This window comes from Zootoca vivipara, chromosome 2, assembly GCF_963506605.1.
Source record: "Zootoca vivipara chromosome 2, rZooViv1.1, whole genome shotgun sequence".
NCBI classification, from domain to species: Eukaryota; Metazoa; Chordata; class Lepidosauria; order Squamata; family Lacertidae; genus Zootoca; species Zootoca vivipara.
In genome coordinates this window covers 62996010-63011342 of record NC_083277.1, presented here as the reverse complement: position 1 = coordinate 63011342, position 15333 = coordinate 62996010, and the positions used below count along the sequence as shown (strand labels likewise).

The window sequence follows — 15333 nt, the reverse complement described above, 5'->3', positions numbered from 1 at the left end:
AACACCTGGAGGGCCACAGTTTCCTCAGCCCTGCTATAGGAGTGAAGTGACTAAACTGTGGCTTGTGAACTGCATCCAGATTCTGAAGAACTTCCAGAAGATGCCTTTGCTTTGCAAGTGAGATTTTGCCTCTTTGTTCTCCTGGCTACCCACTGGGAGAAGGCGGACAGTATTAGTGCAGCAATGCAGGATATGAAGATCATGGCTAGGCCAAGAAGGCAATGGGAAGCAGGCTGATAAAGACAGGGGGGAGAGAGACCTGGAAGTGCCTAAAAAGGACACTGATGTGGCAGGAGGGAACATGGGGAGACGAAACTAATGGTGGATAGAAAGGATATGTAGCAGTCTTTTGGAATTTGGGAAGCACAGGGCAGCTGGATCAGTCAGCAGGCTGCTGGGATTTCAGAGTGGCCTAATTGTCATCCCCTTCATTGCACAGCTTCATTTTTGAAACCAGAATGTGCTTCCTGGGTTCCTACCTGGTTGTTGGTGAGCATCAACTGCTTCTGAAGCTTATCCAGCTGCTGCTTCAGCTCCTCCTTCTCCTCATTCATCCTTTCTCTGTCACTCCGCTCCCGCTGAAAGTCCTCCTCAAAGATCTTCACCTGGCAGGGAACAAGAGGCAGTGAAGACCTTGGTTCACAGAGATACAATCCCAATGTATGACAAGCGGCAAGTGTCCCAACACTGATGTCAGGAAAAGGCAATGGGCACAACTGTGCTTTGAGCCCAACTTCAAAGACATTGACAACCACAACAGCAACAACATTTGTACCCTGCCCATCTGACTTGGGAGGCACAAGCTTAGAAGGCAGAAGGAACACTGTGTTTTCTGGAAATAACTTTTGTGCTCACAAATGGTGTCAAGCCAAGTGGAGTCCTAGTTTCATGGAAGCCTGCCATACCTGTTGCTTTAGGAGCTCATTCTGGGTCACCACCTCCTGATGCCGGATAGATGCTCCAGGCTCAATGGGGCTGTTGAAGGCCGATGGGGAAGGAGCAGAGGCTTGAACGTTCAGGGCCTCTTCTAAGGCCTGATGGGAGTCAGGAACAGAGAGGACAGTTAAAATGGTCTTTTCTCCACAGCAGCTTAGCATCAATAAACAATATGTTTGCAGATATTGTAAGAGATTTAGGGCTATTTTACTGCCCAGGGGTAGGAAAAACTGGTATGGCTACAGAGAAGTAGAAGTATATTACCCACCTTGTTAAGCCGTAAAATCTCCTTCTCCTGGTATTCCCTTTGTCTGCTGACTGGAGCCAACTGATCCTGAAGGAATTTCACCCTCTGTTTTAGGTCTTTCACCTCACCGGCAAGTCTCTCCTTTTCTGCCTGAGAAAGACAAATTCGTAAAAGTCTTATACTTTGGAACCACTGATCCTCATTATACCACCTGCCTCAAAACCAGAAGCAGAAGAACTGGAAATGAAATGAATGAGAATTGGGAGAAGATTTTAAAAATAAATAAACTTCAGGCTCCTGCCTTGCAGATTCCTTTACCTTCTTGAGAACATACTGTCACAGACCAGGTGTTGCTGAACTACAATTCCCATCAGCCCCAGAAAGCATGGTCAATGGCCAAGGGATTATGGGAGTTGTAGTTCAGCAACATTTGCAGGGCCAAAAGTTCCCCACACCTGCCACTGACTAATTGTCTATAACTGGGCAGCCCGCTGAAATCTCAACAAATGCAAGTGGTTTTGGCTTTGCTATCATAATTCAAACTGCCTATCCATCCCTCTAACCCATGTCCTATCCTGTCTGGTCAAATATACTATCCAGCCCATCTATCTTCACACTCGACGGGCTCAGTATCCCATGTTCAGTATCTTTGGTCTCATCTTTTATAACAGGGATGCAGAACTTGTGAGTGGGACTACAACTCCCATCACCCCTGACTATTGGCCATGGTGGGTGCTGATGCATTTCCAGGGAGTATCGGACCTCTCATCAGACTCACCTCCTCCTCTTCAATCTTGGATTTAGCCAGCAGGAGCTTACGGTCAAAATCCCTCTGCTTCTGCTCTCGTTCTGCCTCCAGCTCCCCCAGGGCTTTCTGGGAGTCAGCAAGCTTCTGCCGTAGATCTGTTATCTGCCAGGAGGGGGAGATGACATGAAACATGAAGCAAACTGCAAAACAGAGCTGGAAATACTGCAAACATCTAAAAATATGCAGTATCTCTTGTCTGACTGTATGAGAATACTACAGAGCAATGAGAATAAAAATGCTGATAAAATGGAACATCTCAGACAGAACAGATCCCTGGTGTTTGGCAGAGCAAGACTATTGGAAACACCAACTTTCCAATTTACTTTGAACTTACAACATAAATTTAGACACACACACACACAGAGAGAGAGAGAGAGAGAGAGAGAGAGAGAGAGAGAGAGAGAGAGAGAGAGAACTGAAGGTATAAGGCCAAAGACACACCTAAGATAAGCCAATAAGGAAACCTTTGCTATTGCATAGAAAATTTGATTCCCTTTGGGTGAAATGTGGAGTAGTAACAGCTGGCAATTTTATGATGAGGACAATGTATTATATTGAGGGTGGGGCTTAGAGAACATTTTTTTTTATTCAGAACAATTACAGTTGTTTCAGTTCATGCAAGTAAAGAATGATATGAGTGAGGAGATAGGGGACGCGCACAGGGGGAGAGAAAGAGACGCACACGGAGGTCATTCACGAGGCGTCTTTAATCGCTCCTCTTTTCTTCTTCGTGCCTTCCTCTCCTCTCCACCGCAAATGCCACTTTTGTCCTCTTCACCAAGTAGCACTACGGCTTATTTTCGGGGTATGTCTTATATTTTTTCAACACATGAAAATCGTGCCATGCCTTATTTTATAGGCACGTCTTAAAATGTGAGAAACACGGTAGCTAAAAATGGGAAAAGTTCTAGGATCACAACACATAAGGAGGAATGGGTAAATAAAATCTGGCATATAGCACAAGCCAAGCTAACCAAAGTCGTGAGATTAAGAGATGGCAGACAACAACAATCTGATTGTTCTGGCTGATTGTCAACCGTATGTTGAGTTTGGAGCATCGATGCAGGCTAGTAAGATGAGAGAGAAACGTTTATCATAAGAAGCACTTAAAGCCAGAGAGGAAAAAGTCAGTGCCATAGAGAAACCCAGCTTTCCCTCTAGCAACATGCCTGTTAACATTCTTCCCATCCGACAAGGCATATGAGAGCAACGCAAAGTTCTCTGGGTGTCGTATTATGTGAAATAGCTGTCCCCTATAAAACTTCATTTGCGCAAGGCATTTGGTACCCTGCTATTACCTTCTGCTCGTACTGCTGCTTCATGGACCGGAAATGATGATCCCACTGCTTATTTACCTCCAGCAGCTAAAAGGAAAAGGCACAGAGTTATCAAAGGACAGAATCTCAATTCCCTACTGATGTAATAATAATAATAATAATAATAATAATAATAATAATAATAATAATAAATTTTTATTTATACCCCGCCCTCCCCAGTCAAAAACCGGGCTCAGGGCGGCTGACACCAACAGAACCACAATAAAACATAAAAACAATTAATTAAAATACAGATTAAAATACAATATTAAAATTTAAAGTGCAGCCTCATTTCAGGTAGGCCATAAGTGGCTGACACCAACAGAACCACAATAAAACATAAAAACAGTCAAAGCGCTATCTCGCCAGCGCCTTCTAGTCTGTCCAGCAACTCTCTTACAGGAATAGCCTCCTTCAGGCTCTGCATAGATCGCCAAACCTGATAGCACCCAAAGCTGGTTGACCTTGGGCCTCTCTTGAACAGCAGGAGCAGCTTTCCTGCAATAATAAATGCCTAGCAGCAGATCTGCTGCCACTTATCGGAGGGAGGAGGAGTGGGTGACAGTGGTAGATTTGGAGCTGAGCAGCAGCAGCACTGGACTGGCTCCACTGCTGCACCAATGCAGCCCCGACCTTGCCACCTCTTTTGGACACATGTCAGCGATGCTGCTGCCAGGATGCTACTGTTGCAGCTTCATCCCACCTTGCATCTCCAGGTGATGCGATGTGAAGGGAAGATCCCGGCAGGAGACCCCAGAGAGCCATTGTCAACAGACAATCCTGGGCTGAACAGAAAAAAAAGGCACCTGACCCTGCTGCTAATGCAGGCTACTAGTGTGGGATCACAGTTTAGACCACATGACAACATCACGGTGCAGCAGTTCACCTAATATGTCGAGGATATGAATCAGATCTTGATGTTTCCAATGAAAGGGGGGGGGAACAGATGTCAGGTTCCTGGAGATATGGGAAGCACTGTCTATTCCCAACATGAATCGGCCTGACATTTAAGACCGTCTTCAGGGGTCCTCGTCAGGCTATCCCTTTCTTCTCAAGTGAGGCAAGTAACTGGTAACAGGGCCTTTTGGGTTGTGGCAGAATGTAGGAAGCCAGACCAATGGTTCACGGAGCTCTGTATAGTCTACACCGGGCATAGGCAAACTCGGCCCTCCAGCTGTTTTGGGACTACAACTCCCATCATCCCTGACCACTGATCCTGTTAGTTAGGGATGATGGGAGTTGTAGTCCCAAAACATCTGGATGGTCGAGTTTGCCTATACCTGGTCTACACTGACTGGTCCTCCATGCTTTCAGACAGGAGTCTCTCCTTGCCCTACCTAGAGATGCCAGGGCTTGAACCCTGCAAGATGATCCACCTCGTCCCCAGAGAGCCTTGCCTTTGGAATGCCCTTCCCTGGTTCATTTCCCAGGTTTCCCTGCTGCTCACCTCTCCGGGGGTGGGAATGAAAGCACTGCTCTTTGCTCTGACTTTCAACGTGACCCGACACTGCCCTGCCTTGTGGTTTGTGGGTTCTCCGCTTGCCGGGGCAGTATTGTGACTCGTTACAGTTGTGAGTTGCCTCAGGAAACTGTGCATTTAAGGGGCAGGAGACGCAACACTTAAAATAATAAATGTGCCGAGCTCTCCTCTGGCCTCAGGTCACTTGGGGCAGATGTCCGGCTTACCTCGTTGCGCTGGTGCTCGAGGATCTTCACTTTCTTCTCACTCGACCCCAACATGCTTTTCCCTGTGGCTTTCTCCTCTGCGGCCCCCTTCTGAAATGTTGGCACACAAAAAGGTCCTGAGAAGCGGCTAAGCTGATCATAGCAAGCAGCTCGCGATTCAAGAGCGGCACCCATGCTTCTCCCTCCCAAAGCCAGCATCCAAAGCCCTGAACAGTAAGGCCTATTTTCTCCCAAAACAACCACGATCCGATATACATTGGAAAGGTGAATGACAGCAATCACTATTTAACAACCAGGGTGGTTTTATTGTCATGTTTAATGCATGCATGCGGGGGGGGGGGGGGAGGCAGTTCTTAAGCCACTCCACTCCAGTTCTGCCCTCTTGAATAGTTTCCCCGCAAGATCAGGCCCAGGGTAGCGGGCCAAGATGTACAGACTATCTGGTTTTATAGCAGGGCTATAACATCTTCAGACGTTGTTGGACTGCAATTCTCCTCAGCCCCAGGCAAAATGCCAAGGGTCAGGGATGATGGCAGCTGCAGTCCAACAACTTCTGGAGGGCCTCAGGTTCTCCATCTCTGTTTCATAGGGGGAAAGCCTCTCACCTGTTGCTGTCCAGCACATTCTACGCCTTCTGCCTTGACTCCTTCTTTGCTGCCCATCATCACCATCTTCCTGAGCTCCAGATTCTCACACCTACATTGGGAAGGAACAATATAGCGAGACGAGCATTAGGGAAGAGAAATCATTCTTCTGGCTGGATCTGACCAAAGACATTTTGCCACCTGAGGCATGGACGAGCATTAGGGAAGAGAAATCATTTTTCTGGCTGGATCTGACCCCATGGTGTGTGCCAGGGCTGCCACTTACTGTAAACGCTACGGTGAAGCTGCTCCCAAGTCTTGAAAAGGTTTGCCACAGTACCCAGCCATGCAGCCGCCAGCAATAGAACCTCAAATGGCATGGGAGTGTCTGGCAAAAGGGCTCACTTGTTCTGGCACACTGGTGGGAATATGTGCAGGGGGCTGCTTGCTCGGCTGCCCCTCCTGATCTGCTGCTCGAGACAAGTGGCTCAGTGCTACTTATGATAGGAACCTAAAGTTTTAAAGACAGGCCTATCTTAAAGAACAGATGTCAACAGATGTCAAAGAGGAAAACAACTACCAGACTTTTAGAAGACATCTGAAGGCAGCCCTGTTCAAGGAGGCTTTTAATGTTTAATAGATTACTGTGTTTTATTTTTCCGTTGGAAGCCGCCCAGAGTGGCTGGGGAAACCCAGCCAGATGGGCGGGGTATAAATAAATTATTATTATTATTATTATTATTATTATTATTATTATTATTATTATTATTATTATTAAGACTGAAAAGGGAAGCAGGAGGAGACTTGGAAAAGGCTTTCTGAGTCTCCCCCCACTTCCCTTTTAAGCCTCTGAGATCAAAGCACAAGGCCAGGCCCACTTGTAAACCGTGTGGTGTCATAATGATGGCATGTGATTGACAGGTGGGCAGCCCCAGCCACCTGTCCTGTTTGGCTTGCGAGGCAGATCCTGCTAAGTATGCACACCCTGGTTACATACGGCCAGTTAAGGGTCTTTCAGTGCCAATGAGGATCTCATTACTCTAAAAGTAACATAACTTTTGAAGGGAAAAAAATGGGTCTATTAGTTCACTTTTATGTTAACAATGGCAGTGTTCAAACCAATACAGTGTCTACATGCCCTAGGAACCTGGTAAAGTTTCTTCTTTGCTAAGATCTGCAAGTAAATTAAAAAGAGGACAGTTGCCCCTGAAGTTTGAAATGCAAGACTTCAATGTCTGTTCTGAACTTTTGCTTGGTATGGTGGCTAGATTGTACGGGGAGGTTTTCCTGGCGTCAAAGTCTTTTACATTCTAAAGCTTGCACCCCGTCAGCAACAGAATGTGATGCAGTACAAGACATCAGGACAAGATTTCGTTCCTGAGGGCCAGCTCTGCCGTTCTAGACCACGATGGAGAACAGCTCAGAGCGCATGGAAGTCACAATCAGGCAGGTCCTCTAGAGGGCAGCATCTCATCTAGGAAGACCAAGTGACAACTTTTTAAAAGCTCTTTTGGCTGGAAATATCAAGAAGCTGAAAGCCGAGCTATTCAGAGAAGCTTGGGTCTTCCCCAGCCAAAGCAATCAGGACACCAGTGTCTGCTGTCTCTAGGGAACTGCTGGTTGGGTCTTAGTAGGCCAAAGGACTTCATGATCTTCAGACTACGGAAAGGCTGAATCTTTAGCCCTCTGCAGGTGTTTGCCTGAGCCCAGGGGTGTTCAAAGTGTGTGGAGGGGCAGGGGCATGCATGCAAACCCTGCTTCATCCACGTTCCCAAGTCCACTTACTCCTTTTAGACCTTCATGGCTTGAAGGAGGCTCCTGTGCAGGTTCGACTGAAGGCACTTAGAGGCTTTTGTGCAAATAGGGAACCAGACTTTATCAGGAATCTCAGTCATGTAAATGCTTCTAAGTACATTCCGTCCAATCCACTTCAGACGGTTGCACTACATGACAACTTGAGGATGGGGCTTGCTCAGACAAACACTTGCAGAGTGTTTTGGGGGTTACTTATTGAAAAAAAAAGGGCAGCACCAAGGTGGACCAGCACTACCGTGTTTCTCATATTTTAAGCCATGGCAGGATTTCCAAGGGTTGGTGAAAAATAAGGCATACCCCGAAAATAAGCTCTAGCGCAAAGCCCTGACCGAGCGAGAGGCGAAGCCGCGGGACCCAGCAGGAGCCTCGGTTTCCCCTGTGCAAAGCCCTGGGACCCCGCAAGAGCCTCAGCGCGCAGCGCGCTAACCCCCGTGACCCGACTGGACCCGCAGCTCAAGCCGCGGCAGCTGGCAGGAGCCGCGGCAAATCCCTGGGACCCGTCAAGAGCCTCAGCGCGCGCGCGCTAACCCCCCGGGACCCGGCTGGAGCCGTAGCTCAAGCCGCGGCAGCTGGCAAGAGCCGGAGCGAAGCCCTGGGATCTGGCAAGTGCCTCAGCGCGCGCGCCAACCCCCAGGACCCGGCTGGACCCGCAGCTCAAGACAGCTGGCAGGAGCCGCGGCGAAGCCCTGGGACCAGGCAAGAGCCTTAGCGCGCGGCGCGCGAAGCCCAGGACCTGGCTGGACCTGAACTGAAGCAGCGCTAAGCCCCGGGAGCCGGCAGGAGCCGCAGCGCGTGAAGCCCGAAGCCCTGGGACCTGGCAGTACCCTTAGCGCACTGTGCTTGAAGCCCTCGGACTGCAAAAGTACGGTACTTAATTAAAAAAATAAGACATCCCTTGAAAATAAGCCACGGTGTGTTTTTTTGGAGGAAAAAATAAATATAAGACGTGTCTTATAATATGAGAAACACGGTAGTATTAGGGTCTCTTTTCTAAGGTTTACCCTGTGCCACCCAATGCAAGGAAATTCCCCTTATCCTTCTCTGGGATTTCCCACCATTGTTGTTACTTTTCAGGGAGTGGCTCCACTCCTTCTGTTCCTTACTGCAAGGTGGGTTGGACTCCCAGTGCCTGGAATGAACTACAGTCATACCTCAGTTTAAGTACGCTTCAGTTTGAGTATTTTCAGTTTAAGTACTCCGCGGACCCATCTGGAACAGATTAATCCACTTTCCATTACTTTCAATGGGAAAGTTCGCTTCAGGTTAAGGACAGACTTCCGGAACCAATTGTGTACTTAAACCGAGGTACCACTGTATTCAGATTAACCAATTCAGCAAATAATTGTTTTTTAAAAAAAATAAATCTCTGAATTACACCTGAAAGTAGTTCTGGATCAATTGAACATGAATTAAATTTCCTTTGCAGTGAAATTTGGGAGATTTTAAATTCATTTTAATTATGTGTGTGTGTGTGTGTGTTTGATTGCACATAACTCCATAATCATAGCCACTGCATTTGCCATTTTTACCTATCTGAAAAGTGCTGCTGCTGTTTAAAGCTTAAAGATCAGAACTGTTGGGAAAAATAAAATGCTTGTGTGTTCTGATGTTTTTGCAGTGTATTTTATACCTTAGCAGGACAGCTTGCAAAATTCTGAAGGCTGAAAAATATATGCCAAGCACCATCATAAGCGAACTGTGAAATGAGCTGGAATTGAATTATTATTATTATTTTTGCAAGGGATGAACTAGAATTAATTCCTTTTCTAAAATGAACTTTCTAAGCACTGGTGTTCTCTGCCATAACTGCACTCACCTCACAAATCCAGGACTGGAAGTTTCCTCTGGGCTTGCTCAGGGTGGCTGTACGTACAGTTTGATGGGTCTTAAGAAAACTCCCTAGGAGCAGAGCAGGGCAAGGGGCAGGGGCCGATTTCCACCAGCTTCAGGCTTCCAGTGTTAACTTCAGAGTCATCACACACAGACACACAATGAGAACACCTAGATCACTGCTCTGCCCAGCATGACTGTATTCTCCTTTCCCACCTGACATGCCCTCACCTCAGCTTCTCTGAAACCTGGTTCCTTTGCTCCAGTTCCTTCTCCAGCTTTGCCCTTAGCTCCTCATTCTCGTTCCGCAGCTCCTCACACAAGGCCTGTATATATATAAAAAATCATATTAGCCAAGGGCCATTTTCTTGGTCATAAATTCACTAAACAGCTTCTGGCAATTGGCCACCTGTTCTTAGCTAGCTGTCGATGCTGAAATTTGAATTTCCTAATCCCCAATCCCATGAAACCTTTTCTCAGATTTTGACATGAATGCCAAAGCTATATTCCACCTCGTCTCCCTTGCTATTTATATCCCACCTTTCCTTCAAGGAACCCAGGGCAGAGATTTGGTCTCCCCCCCACCATTTTTATCCTCACAACAACCCTGGGAGCCAGGTTAGGTTGAGAGATGGCCCCTGGTTCAAGCTCATCCAGTGAGGTTCATTTGCACTTGCCTTGTAACTATTCTGGTTCTCTCTAATGTTGAGGAAAGATGGGAATAAGAAAGCAGGAATTATAACTGCCTTTTAAAACTGCAGGGCCAAAGTAAACAGGATATTATTCACGTGGACCTTGCATGACTTTTTTTTGGGGGGGGGACTAAGAGTTGCTACGGGTGTGGGGAGATGGATTGGGATCATAGGGGAGCAGGGGGCTCTAAACCTCTCCCCCATCAGAGGCAGCCCCTGTTGCCCTGCCCTCCACACCTGCTATTCACAATGGGGTGAAAATCGCAAATGGTAGGTGCAAAGAATATCAGTCACTTTAGTCAGGATTAGAGGCAGCCTGTATTTACACCTCTTTGGGACTGACTGGGAGTGCGGCATGGGCAAAAGGGTTAAAGTCCTCCAGATCCCCATACGACAGTCTGCCTCCCCCCCCCCCCATGCTGGGTATTTGTCATGGTGTTTTGTAAACTGTGCAATGCCAAATGACACGGAATAACATCCTGTTCAGTTGGGCCTGCAGAAGGACGCACTTCTGGGCATCGCTGCCAGGGAATAAAAAGGAATAACGCAACTCTCCTTCCTCTTGAGGACTTCCCTCATTTAATTTACGGACACAAAGTATAAATCACCCTTTAAATGGTCAATTGTGCAATGGCTTGCCCCAGGGAAAAGTCTTTTAGTGGTGGGTTTATGACCTTGAAAGGTTGCCGGGGTGTGTGTGTGTGTGTGTGTGTGTCTGCTGCCTTACTGAGGGTGTGTCATATCCTGAAAGTTTCCCTTCCTACCGTAGTTGGAAAGGGAAGAAGAAATGACGGAAGAAAAACTAAAGCGAAGCTTCATTCAGAGATGGCAATGTTTCCCCCATTGACAACACAGGGCATTGCGAACGGTGGTCAGGAACCTTTATGAGGCCAACAGTGTGCCAGAGCAGAGATTGCTTTAGAGAGTACTTGAACGCAAAGTCTGGTGGCAACATGACTGGAAACACACGTGTTCAATGGGGCTTAATTGTTGCTATCAGTACAGCACTGTAGAGGTTAAAGGTTGGTCTAGAACAGGGGTCCCCAAACTTACCTGGCTTTGGGCTGGATGCCTGCCACGCCGATTGTGTGGTGGGCCGGAGGGTGGGGGAGCACGCGTGGCTGTGCGCCCCAATGCGCATGCGCAAACGCTATTTCTGGCACACTCCCAACCTGGAAAGCGCATGTGCGCATGTGCAGAAGCCTCCTCCGACCCGGGTCGGAAGTTGGCAGCCACACCGCGCCGGTAAGAGCGGGTGGCGGGGGTCCCCAGGGGCTGCATAAAAGAGCCTCGGGGGCCGTATGTGGCCCCTGGGCCGTAGTCTGGGAACCCCTGGTCTAGAAGTTCTCAGTTAAAGACTCAGCTCAGCCGCAAACACACTGCACGGCTGCTGCTATTTCCCAAGCATAGTTCAACATCCATCACATGGGAGTGATAATACTGGCCACATGTTGTTGTTGTTTTTAAAGGGGGGAGCGAGTAAGAAGGAAGACAAAGAAATAGCACTGGAAGGAGAAATTAAAAGGTGATAAAATCACAGGGCCAAAACAGCTATGTATGTGGCTTGTAATATTTCTTGGTTGGTGCAATAGCTGATCTTAGATTCTTTCTTCTGCTTACTTGTATCCTGATCTCCTGTTTTGCTTTTATCTGCTGGGGAAACCCAGCCAGATGGGTGGAGTATAAATAATAAAATTATTATTATTATTATTATTTATCTGCAATGTATGTTGAGCTTACTTGTACTGAGTTTTACCTTTGTTGTAATGGATGGGTGTAATGGGTGGAAGGCGTGGGCATGTCTGGTGCCTTGTACTGCACCAGGAGCAGTACATTGTATGGAATAGAATCATAGAATTGTAGAGTTGGAAGAGACCCCGTGGGTCATCTAGTCCAACCTCCTGCAATGCCGGAATCATAGCTAAAGAATGCCTGAGAGATCGCCATTCAACCTCAGCTTTAAAATCTCCAATGAAGGACAGTTCACCATCTTCCAAGGGTGTCAAACAGCTCTTACTGTCAGAATTTTTTTTTTTTTTTGCGGGTGCATCACATTGCCCCCCCAAGTAAGTGCATTTAGGTAGTGATGGGGCACATGTAAGTGTAATGTTTACATGGGAGAAAGGCCAGGCACATGTGTTTTGGCCACTCGTTGGAATCTAGGGTGGGGTGGGGGGAGAGAAGAGAGGAAACCAAGACAGTTGCTCATAAAAACCGAAAAGCAAAATGAACTATGCACATCTACCAGCAGCCTTCGAACCTGAAGGATGGATGTTCTCTGCTCGTTCTTGTGCACCTTGGAGGCCAGCCGGTTGAACTCCAGAGCCATGCGCCCCAGGTGGGCAAAGAGCTGCGTTTTGTCTGACTCCTCAGCAAAGAGACTCAGCGTGTTCTCTAAGCGCTGGAGGTGCAGCATCAGGTTGCCGTCCTCGTTCTGAAGTGGCTCAATGTCCTGCAAGAGACACGGAGGCACAGAAACATTGAAATCGGGGAGGAGGGCAAATAAGGGCTAAGTTTAGGCAGGCTCAGAGAAGCAGCTTGCCACCTTTTCCTTCCTTCATCCGAGGCCTAGAGTAGGCAACACTTTTGTCTCAGGATGAGTTACTCTGGACTTATTTCAAGAAATATCAGCTACAAAGTGAGCAGGCTGGATAGAGTCCCCATGATGGGGGGGCATGGTTTGCTTCTCCTGGACAAGGTATTTTCCCTCTGAAAATCTCACCCTGAAGCTGCACTTTGCCCCCATGCTTCAATGGCAGGGTGGGGGCGGACAAGATGGCATAGGAGGGAAGGGTGAGACTTCCCCTCCTCACAGTCCCACTCAACAGCCTGGCAACCTTGAGTGGTGTTTTTTCTAAAAACCAAAACATAGAAAGCTGCCTTGTACCAAGTCAGCCCCCTGGCTGTGGCTCTCCGTGACTTCAGGCAGGAGTCTTTGTCAACCCTACTTGGGAGATGCCAGGATTGAACCTGGGACCTACAAATGCTCTGCCACTGAGCCACAGCCCTTCCCCAAACACTCCAGCTTCTCCAATCCCTTGGTCCTTTCGGTTGCCGTTGTCTGCAGCTCTTCCACTAAAATAATAATAATAATAAATTCCTCTCTCTTTTTTTTAAGGTGGGTTGACCAGGAGTGTGAATGGTACAAAATTGCTCTCATTTTAGGGTCTAAATGTTCAACAGTACCCTAAGCATAATTCAATGTCCAACTCCGATTCCTCAAAAGGAACACAAGTTGCGCTAAAACACCAAGGCCAGCGTTTAGTCCTTGAGGCCCTACATGGGAGATGATTCCAGTGTCTTTAAGGCACTTGCCTTTGTCTGTGGTATTCTGCACTTCCAGAATAACTCATTGCATTACCCATGCCCCTTTCACCTTTGCCCTGTTTCTATTATTGCTGAAAATTCCACCTGAATGCACCTTAGCTGTAAGCAGCAAATGGAGCCCGCCCTCCTATTAAGGCAAAGTAAGATTACCGCCTCAGGCGGCAGATGCTAAGAACAGTAGTGGATGACCCCCCTGGCTGTTCTTCTCTTTGAAGGACAGAGCTGTGTGTCTCACATGGCCTGGCCCGCTCCACTTAATAGTTTAGTGCCTGCTACCCTCAGGCGCAGAGTAGGACACCCCCCCCCCTCATTGCTGGCACTGAAGAAAAATTCAGCTGCTAGTCCAGTTGTGTGTGCCATTTTTCCTTCACCTCAGACTGCTAAATGTTTTAAGCTGACCATGCCAGTAAAAAAAACAAGGATTGCCAGAACTAGTTTGCTTCCAAGCTTCTAATGTCACCTAAAAGTAGTGCCTAAAAATAATCCCCTCTCAGTTTTTCAAATTGCAACTCATTTAACTTCTAAAGGACTTTAAACCAATTTGGACCAAGTTCCTGACAGTCGTTTCGGGAGTGCTGAAAATTTCCTCTGACACTTCAACACAGAAAACATCCAGCATGTAATGTAGGAGAACTCCAGGGGTGCTTGAACTCTGCAGCAGAAATCTACAGACTTGGGTTCTCCACCCCTCTCTGCCCCGCACTTTAGGACAGGAGACTCGAGCATATCTTCTGGGCTTGATTTACGGCTGGGCTCCCCAGCACTTAGTTTCAGAGTTCATTTTCCATACTAAATATACGAAGGATGAATGAATGATAAATAAAGTGTCTCTGATCATGTACTTGGTGTCTTTCCTTCACCATTGAGCAAGGCAGCATGTCTTCGGTCTGTATACTTGGAATTATGGCATGTGGCTTCCTGGGAAGACAGTGTGTAGTAGCTTACATAAGAAGAGGCAGCTGAATCAGGCTAATGGCCCATCTAGTCCAGCGTCCTGTTATCACAGTGGCCAACCAGATGCCTGTGGGAAGCCTGAGCACAGGAGTACTCTCCCCTCTTAAGGTTTCCAGCAACTGGCATTCAGAAACATTCTGTCTCCCACAGAGGAGACCGGAAACGGAGATACTCCTAGGAATCAACTCATCAGACCTGCCTTATACCAAGTCAAATCATTGGTCCCTTTCCTTGAGTATTGCCAATGAGCAAAAGCCTGAGAACCAATGAACAACAACAAAAAGCTGAGCACACCTCTTTACTCTCTAGCAAGTGCCTCTGAATAAGGATTCGGTTCATTCTATTCTCCATAATTTCCACACTGCTAATGAAGAAAAACACTCTTGCAACTTGGACCGCCATTTCCACCTTAACTTCACTCCCCCTTTCTCCACCTCTCTCACTCCTACCTCTTGCTGTTCAGTTCCAATTGGTTTGGATTCCAAATTGCTGGCGGCACATGCGTCCCTCTGTCAGAAGCTCTACAGCTGAAATGCACCCGCTTTATACAAGGCCCTGGGTTTATGGCACACCTGCCCCTGACAGGCAGCCACAGAGCCACACCCTCCTCCCTGACGTGGTTGAGCCAGGCATAGTGGAGCACTAACCTGGTCTGGGTTGTTATGGCTGATTAGTTGCTCGGTTGCCTCGGAGACGAAAGCCACCATTCACAGCCAAGCAATCCAGGTCAGGAAAGGGATGTCACCCTGCGTAGATGTAGCAAGCATGGCCAGATCAGGCTGCATGCCAGCTCAAAGAGTCACCTTGCAGGCAGCCCATCAGAAAGGAATCCTTGAAGGTAAAAGGCAGGGAAGGACCAGCTTTCACCCAGGACTTACGAGGTGACTCATGCTCTCCGCCCCTCCGTGAACATGCCCCTATGAACTTGGTCCACTGAATGAAAAAACCCAGTCTTGCAAGAGACTTTGTCCATCTCTGTTGCTGCTGACTCATAAGGGAAATATACACAGGAATCACATAGTGTGTCTTTGGTGCCAGATCTTTATTGCCTCATCTGTTTCTAGTTCAATAGAAGTTACTTCAAGGAAGACAACTGTACTCTGGGCAGGTTCCAACCAGTTCTCCCATAGCAGGGATG

The 15333-nt window shown here is 47.6% G+C and overlaps 1 protein-coding gene across 8 annotated transcripts in view; it reads right to left on the bottom strand.

Moving 5' to 3' along the window:
• The window catches only part of TNIP1 (TNFAIP3 interacting protein 1), a 53925-nt gene that overhangs the window by 8576 nt on the left and 30016 nt on the right, over positions 1 to 15333 (bottom strand). For 6 of the 8 annotated variants that reach the window (XM_035105686.2, XM_035105682.2, XM_060271632.1 and 3 more), the window contains 9 exons: positions 12160 to 12366; positions 9454 to 9548; positions 5599 to 5689; positions 4994 to 5083; positions 3290 to 3355; positions 1962 to 2093; positions 1205 to 1333; positions 906 to 1034; positions 480 to 605 (listed from right to left, as the gene is read on the bottom strand). In XM_035105686.2, coding sequence (XP_034961577.2) covers positions 480 to 605; positions 906 to 1034; positions 1205 to 1333; positions 1962 to 2093; positions 3290 to 3355; positions 4994 to 5083; positions 5599 to 5689; positions 9454 to 9548; positions 12160 to 12366 — 1065 coding nt within the window. The remainder of the gene's footprint in view (positions 1 to 479; positions 606 to 905; positions 1035 to 1204; positions 1334 to 1961; positions 2094 to 3289; positions 3356 to 4993; positions 5084 to 5598; positions 5690 to 9453; positions 9549 to 12159; positions 12367 to 15333) is intronic. The other 2 variants (XM_035105689.2, XM_035105691.2) reach the window with 1 other exon arrangement.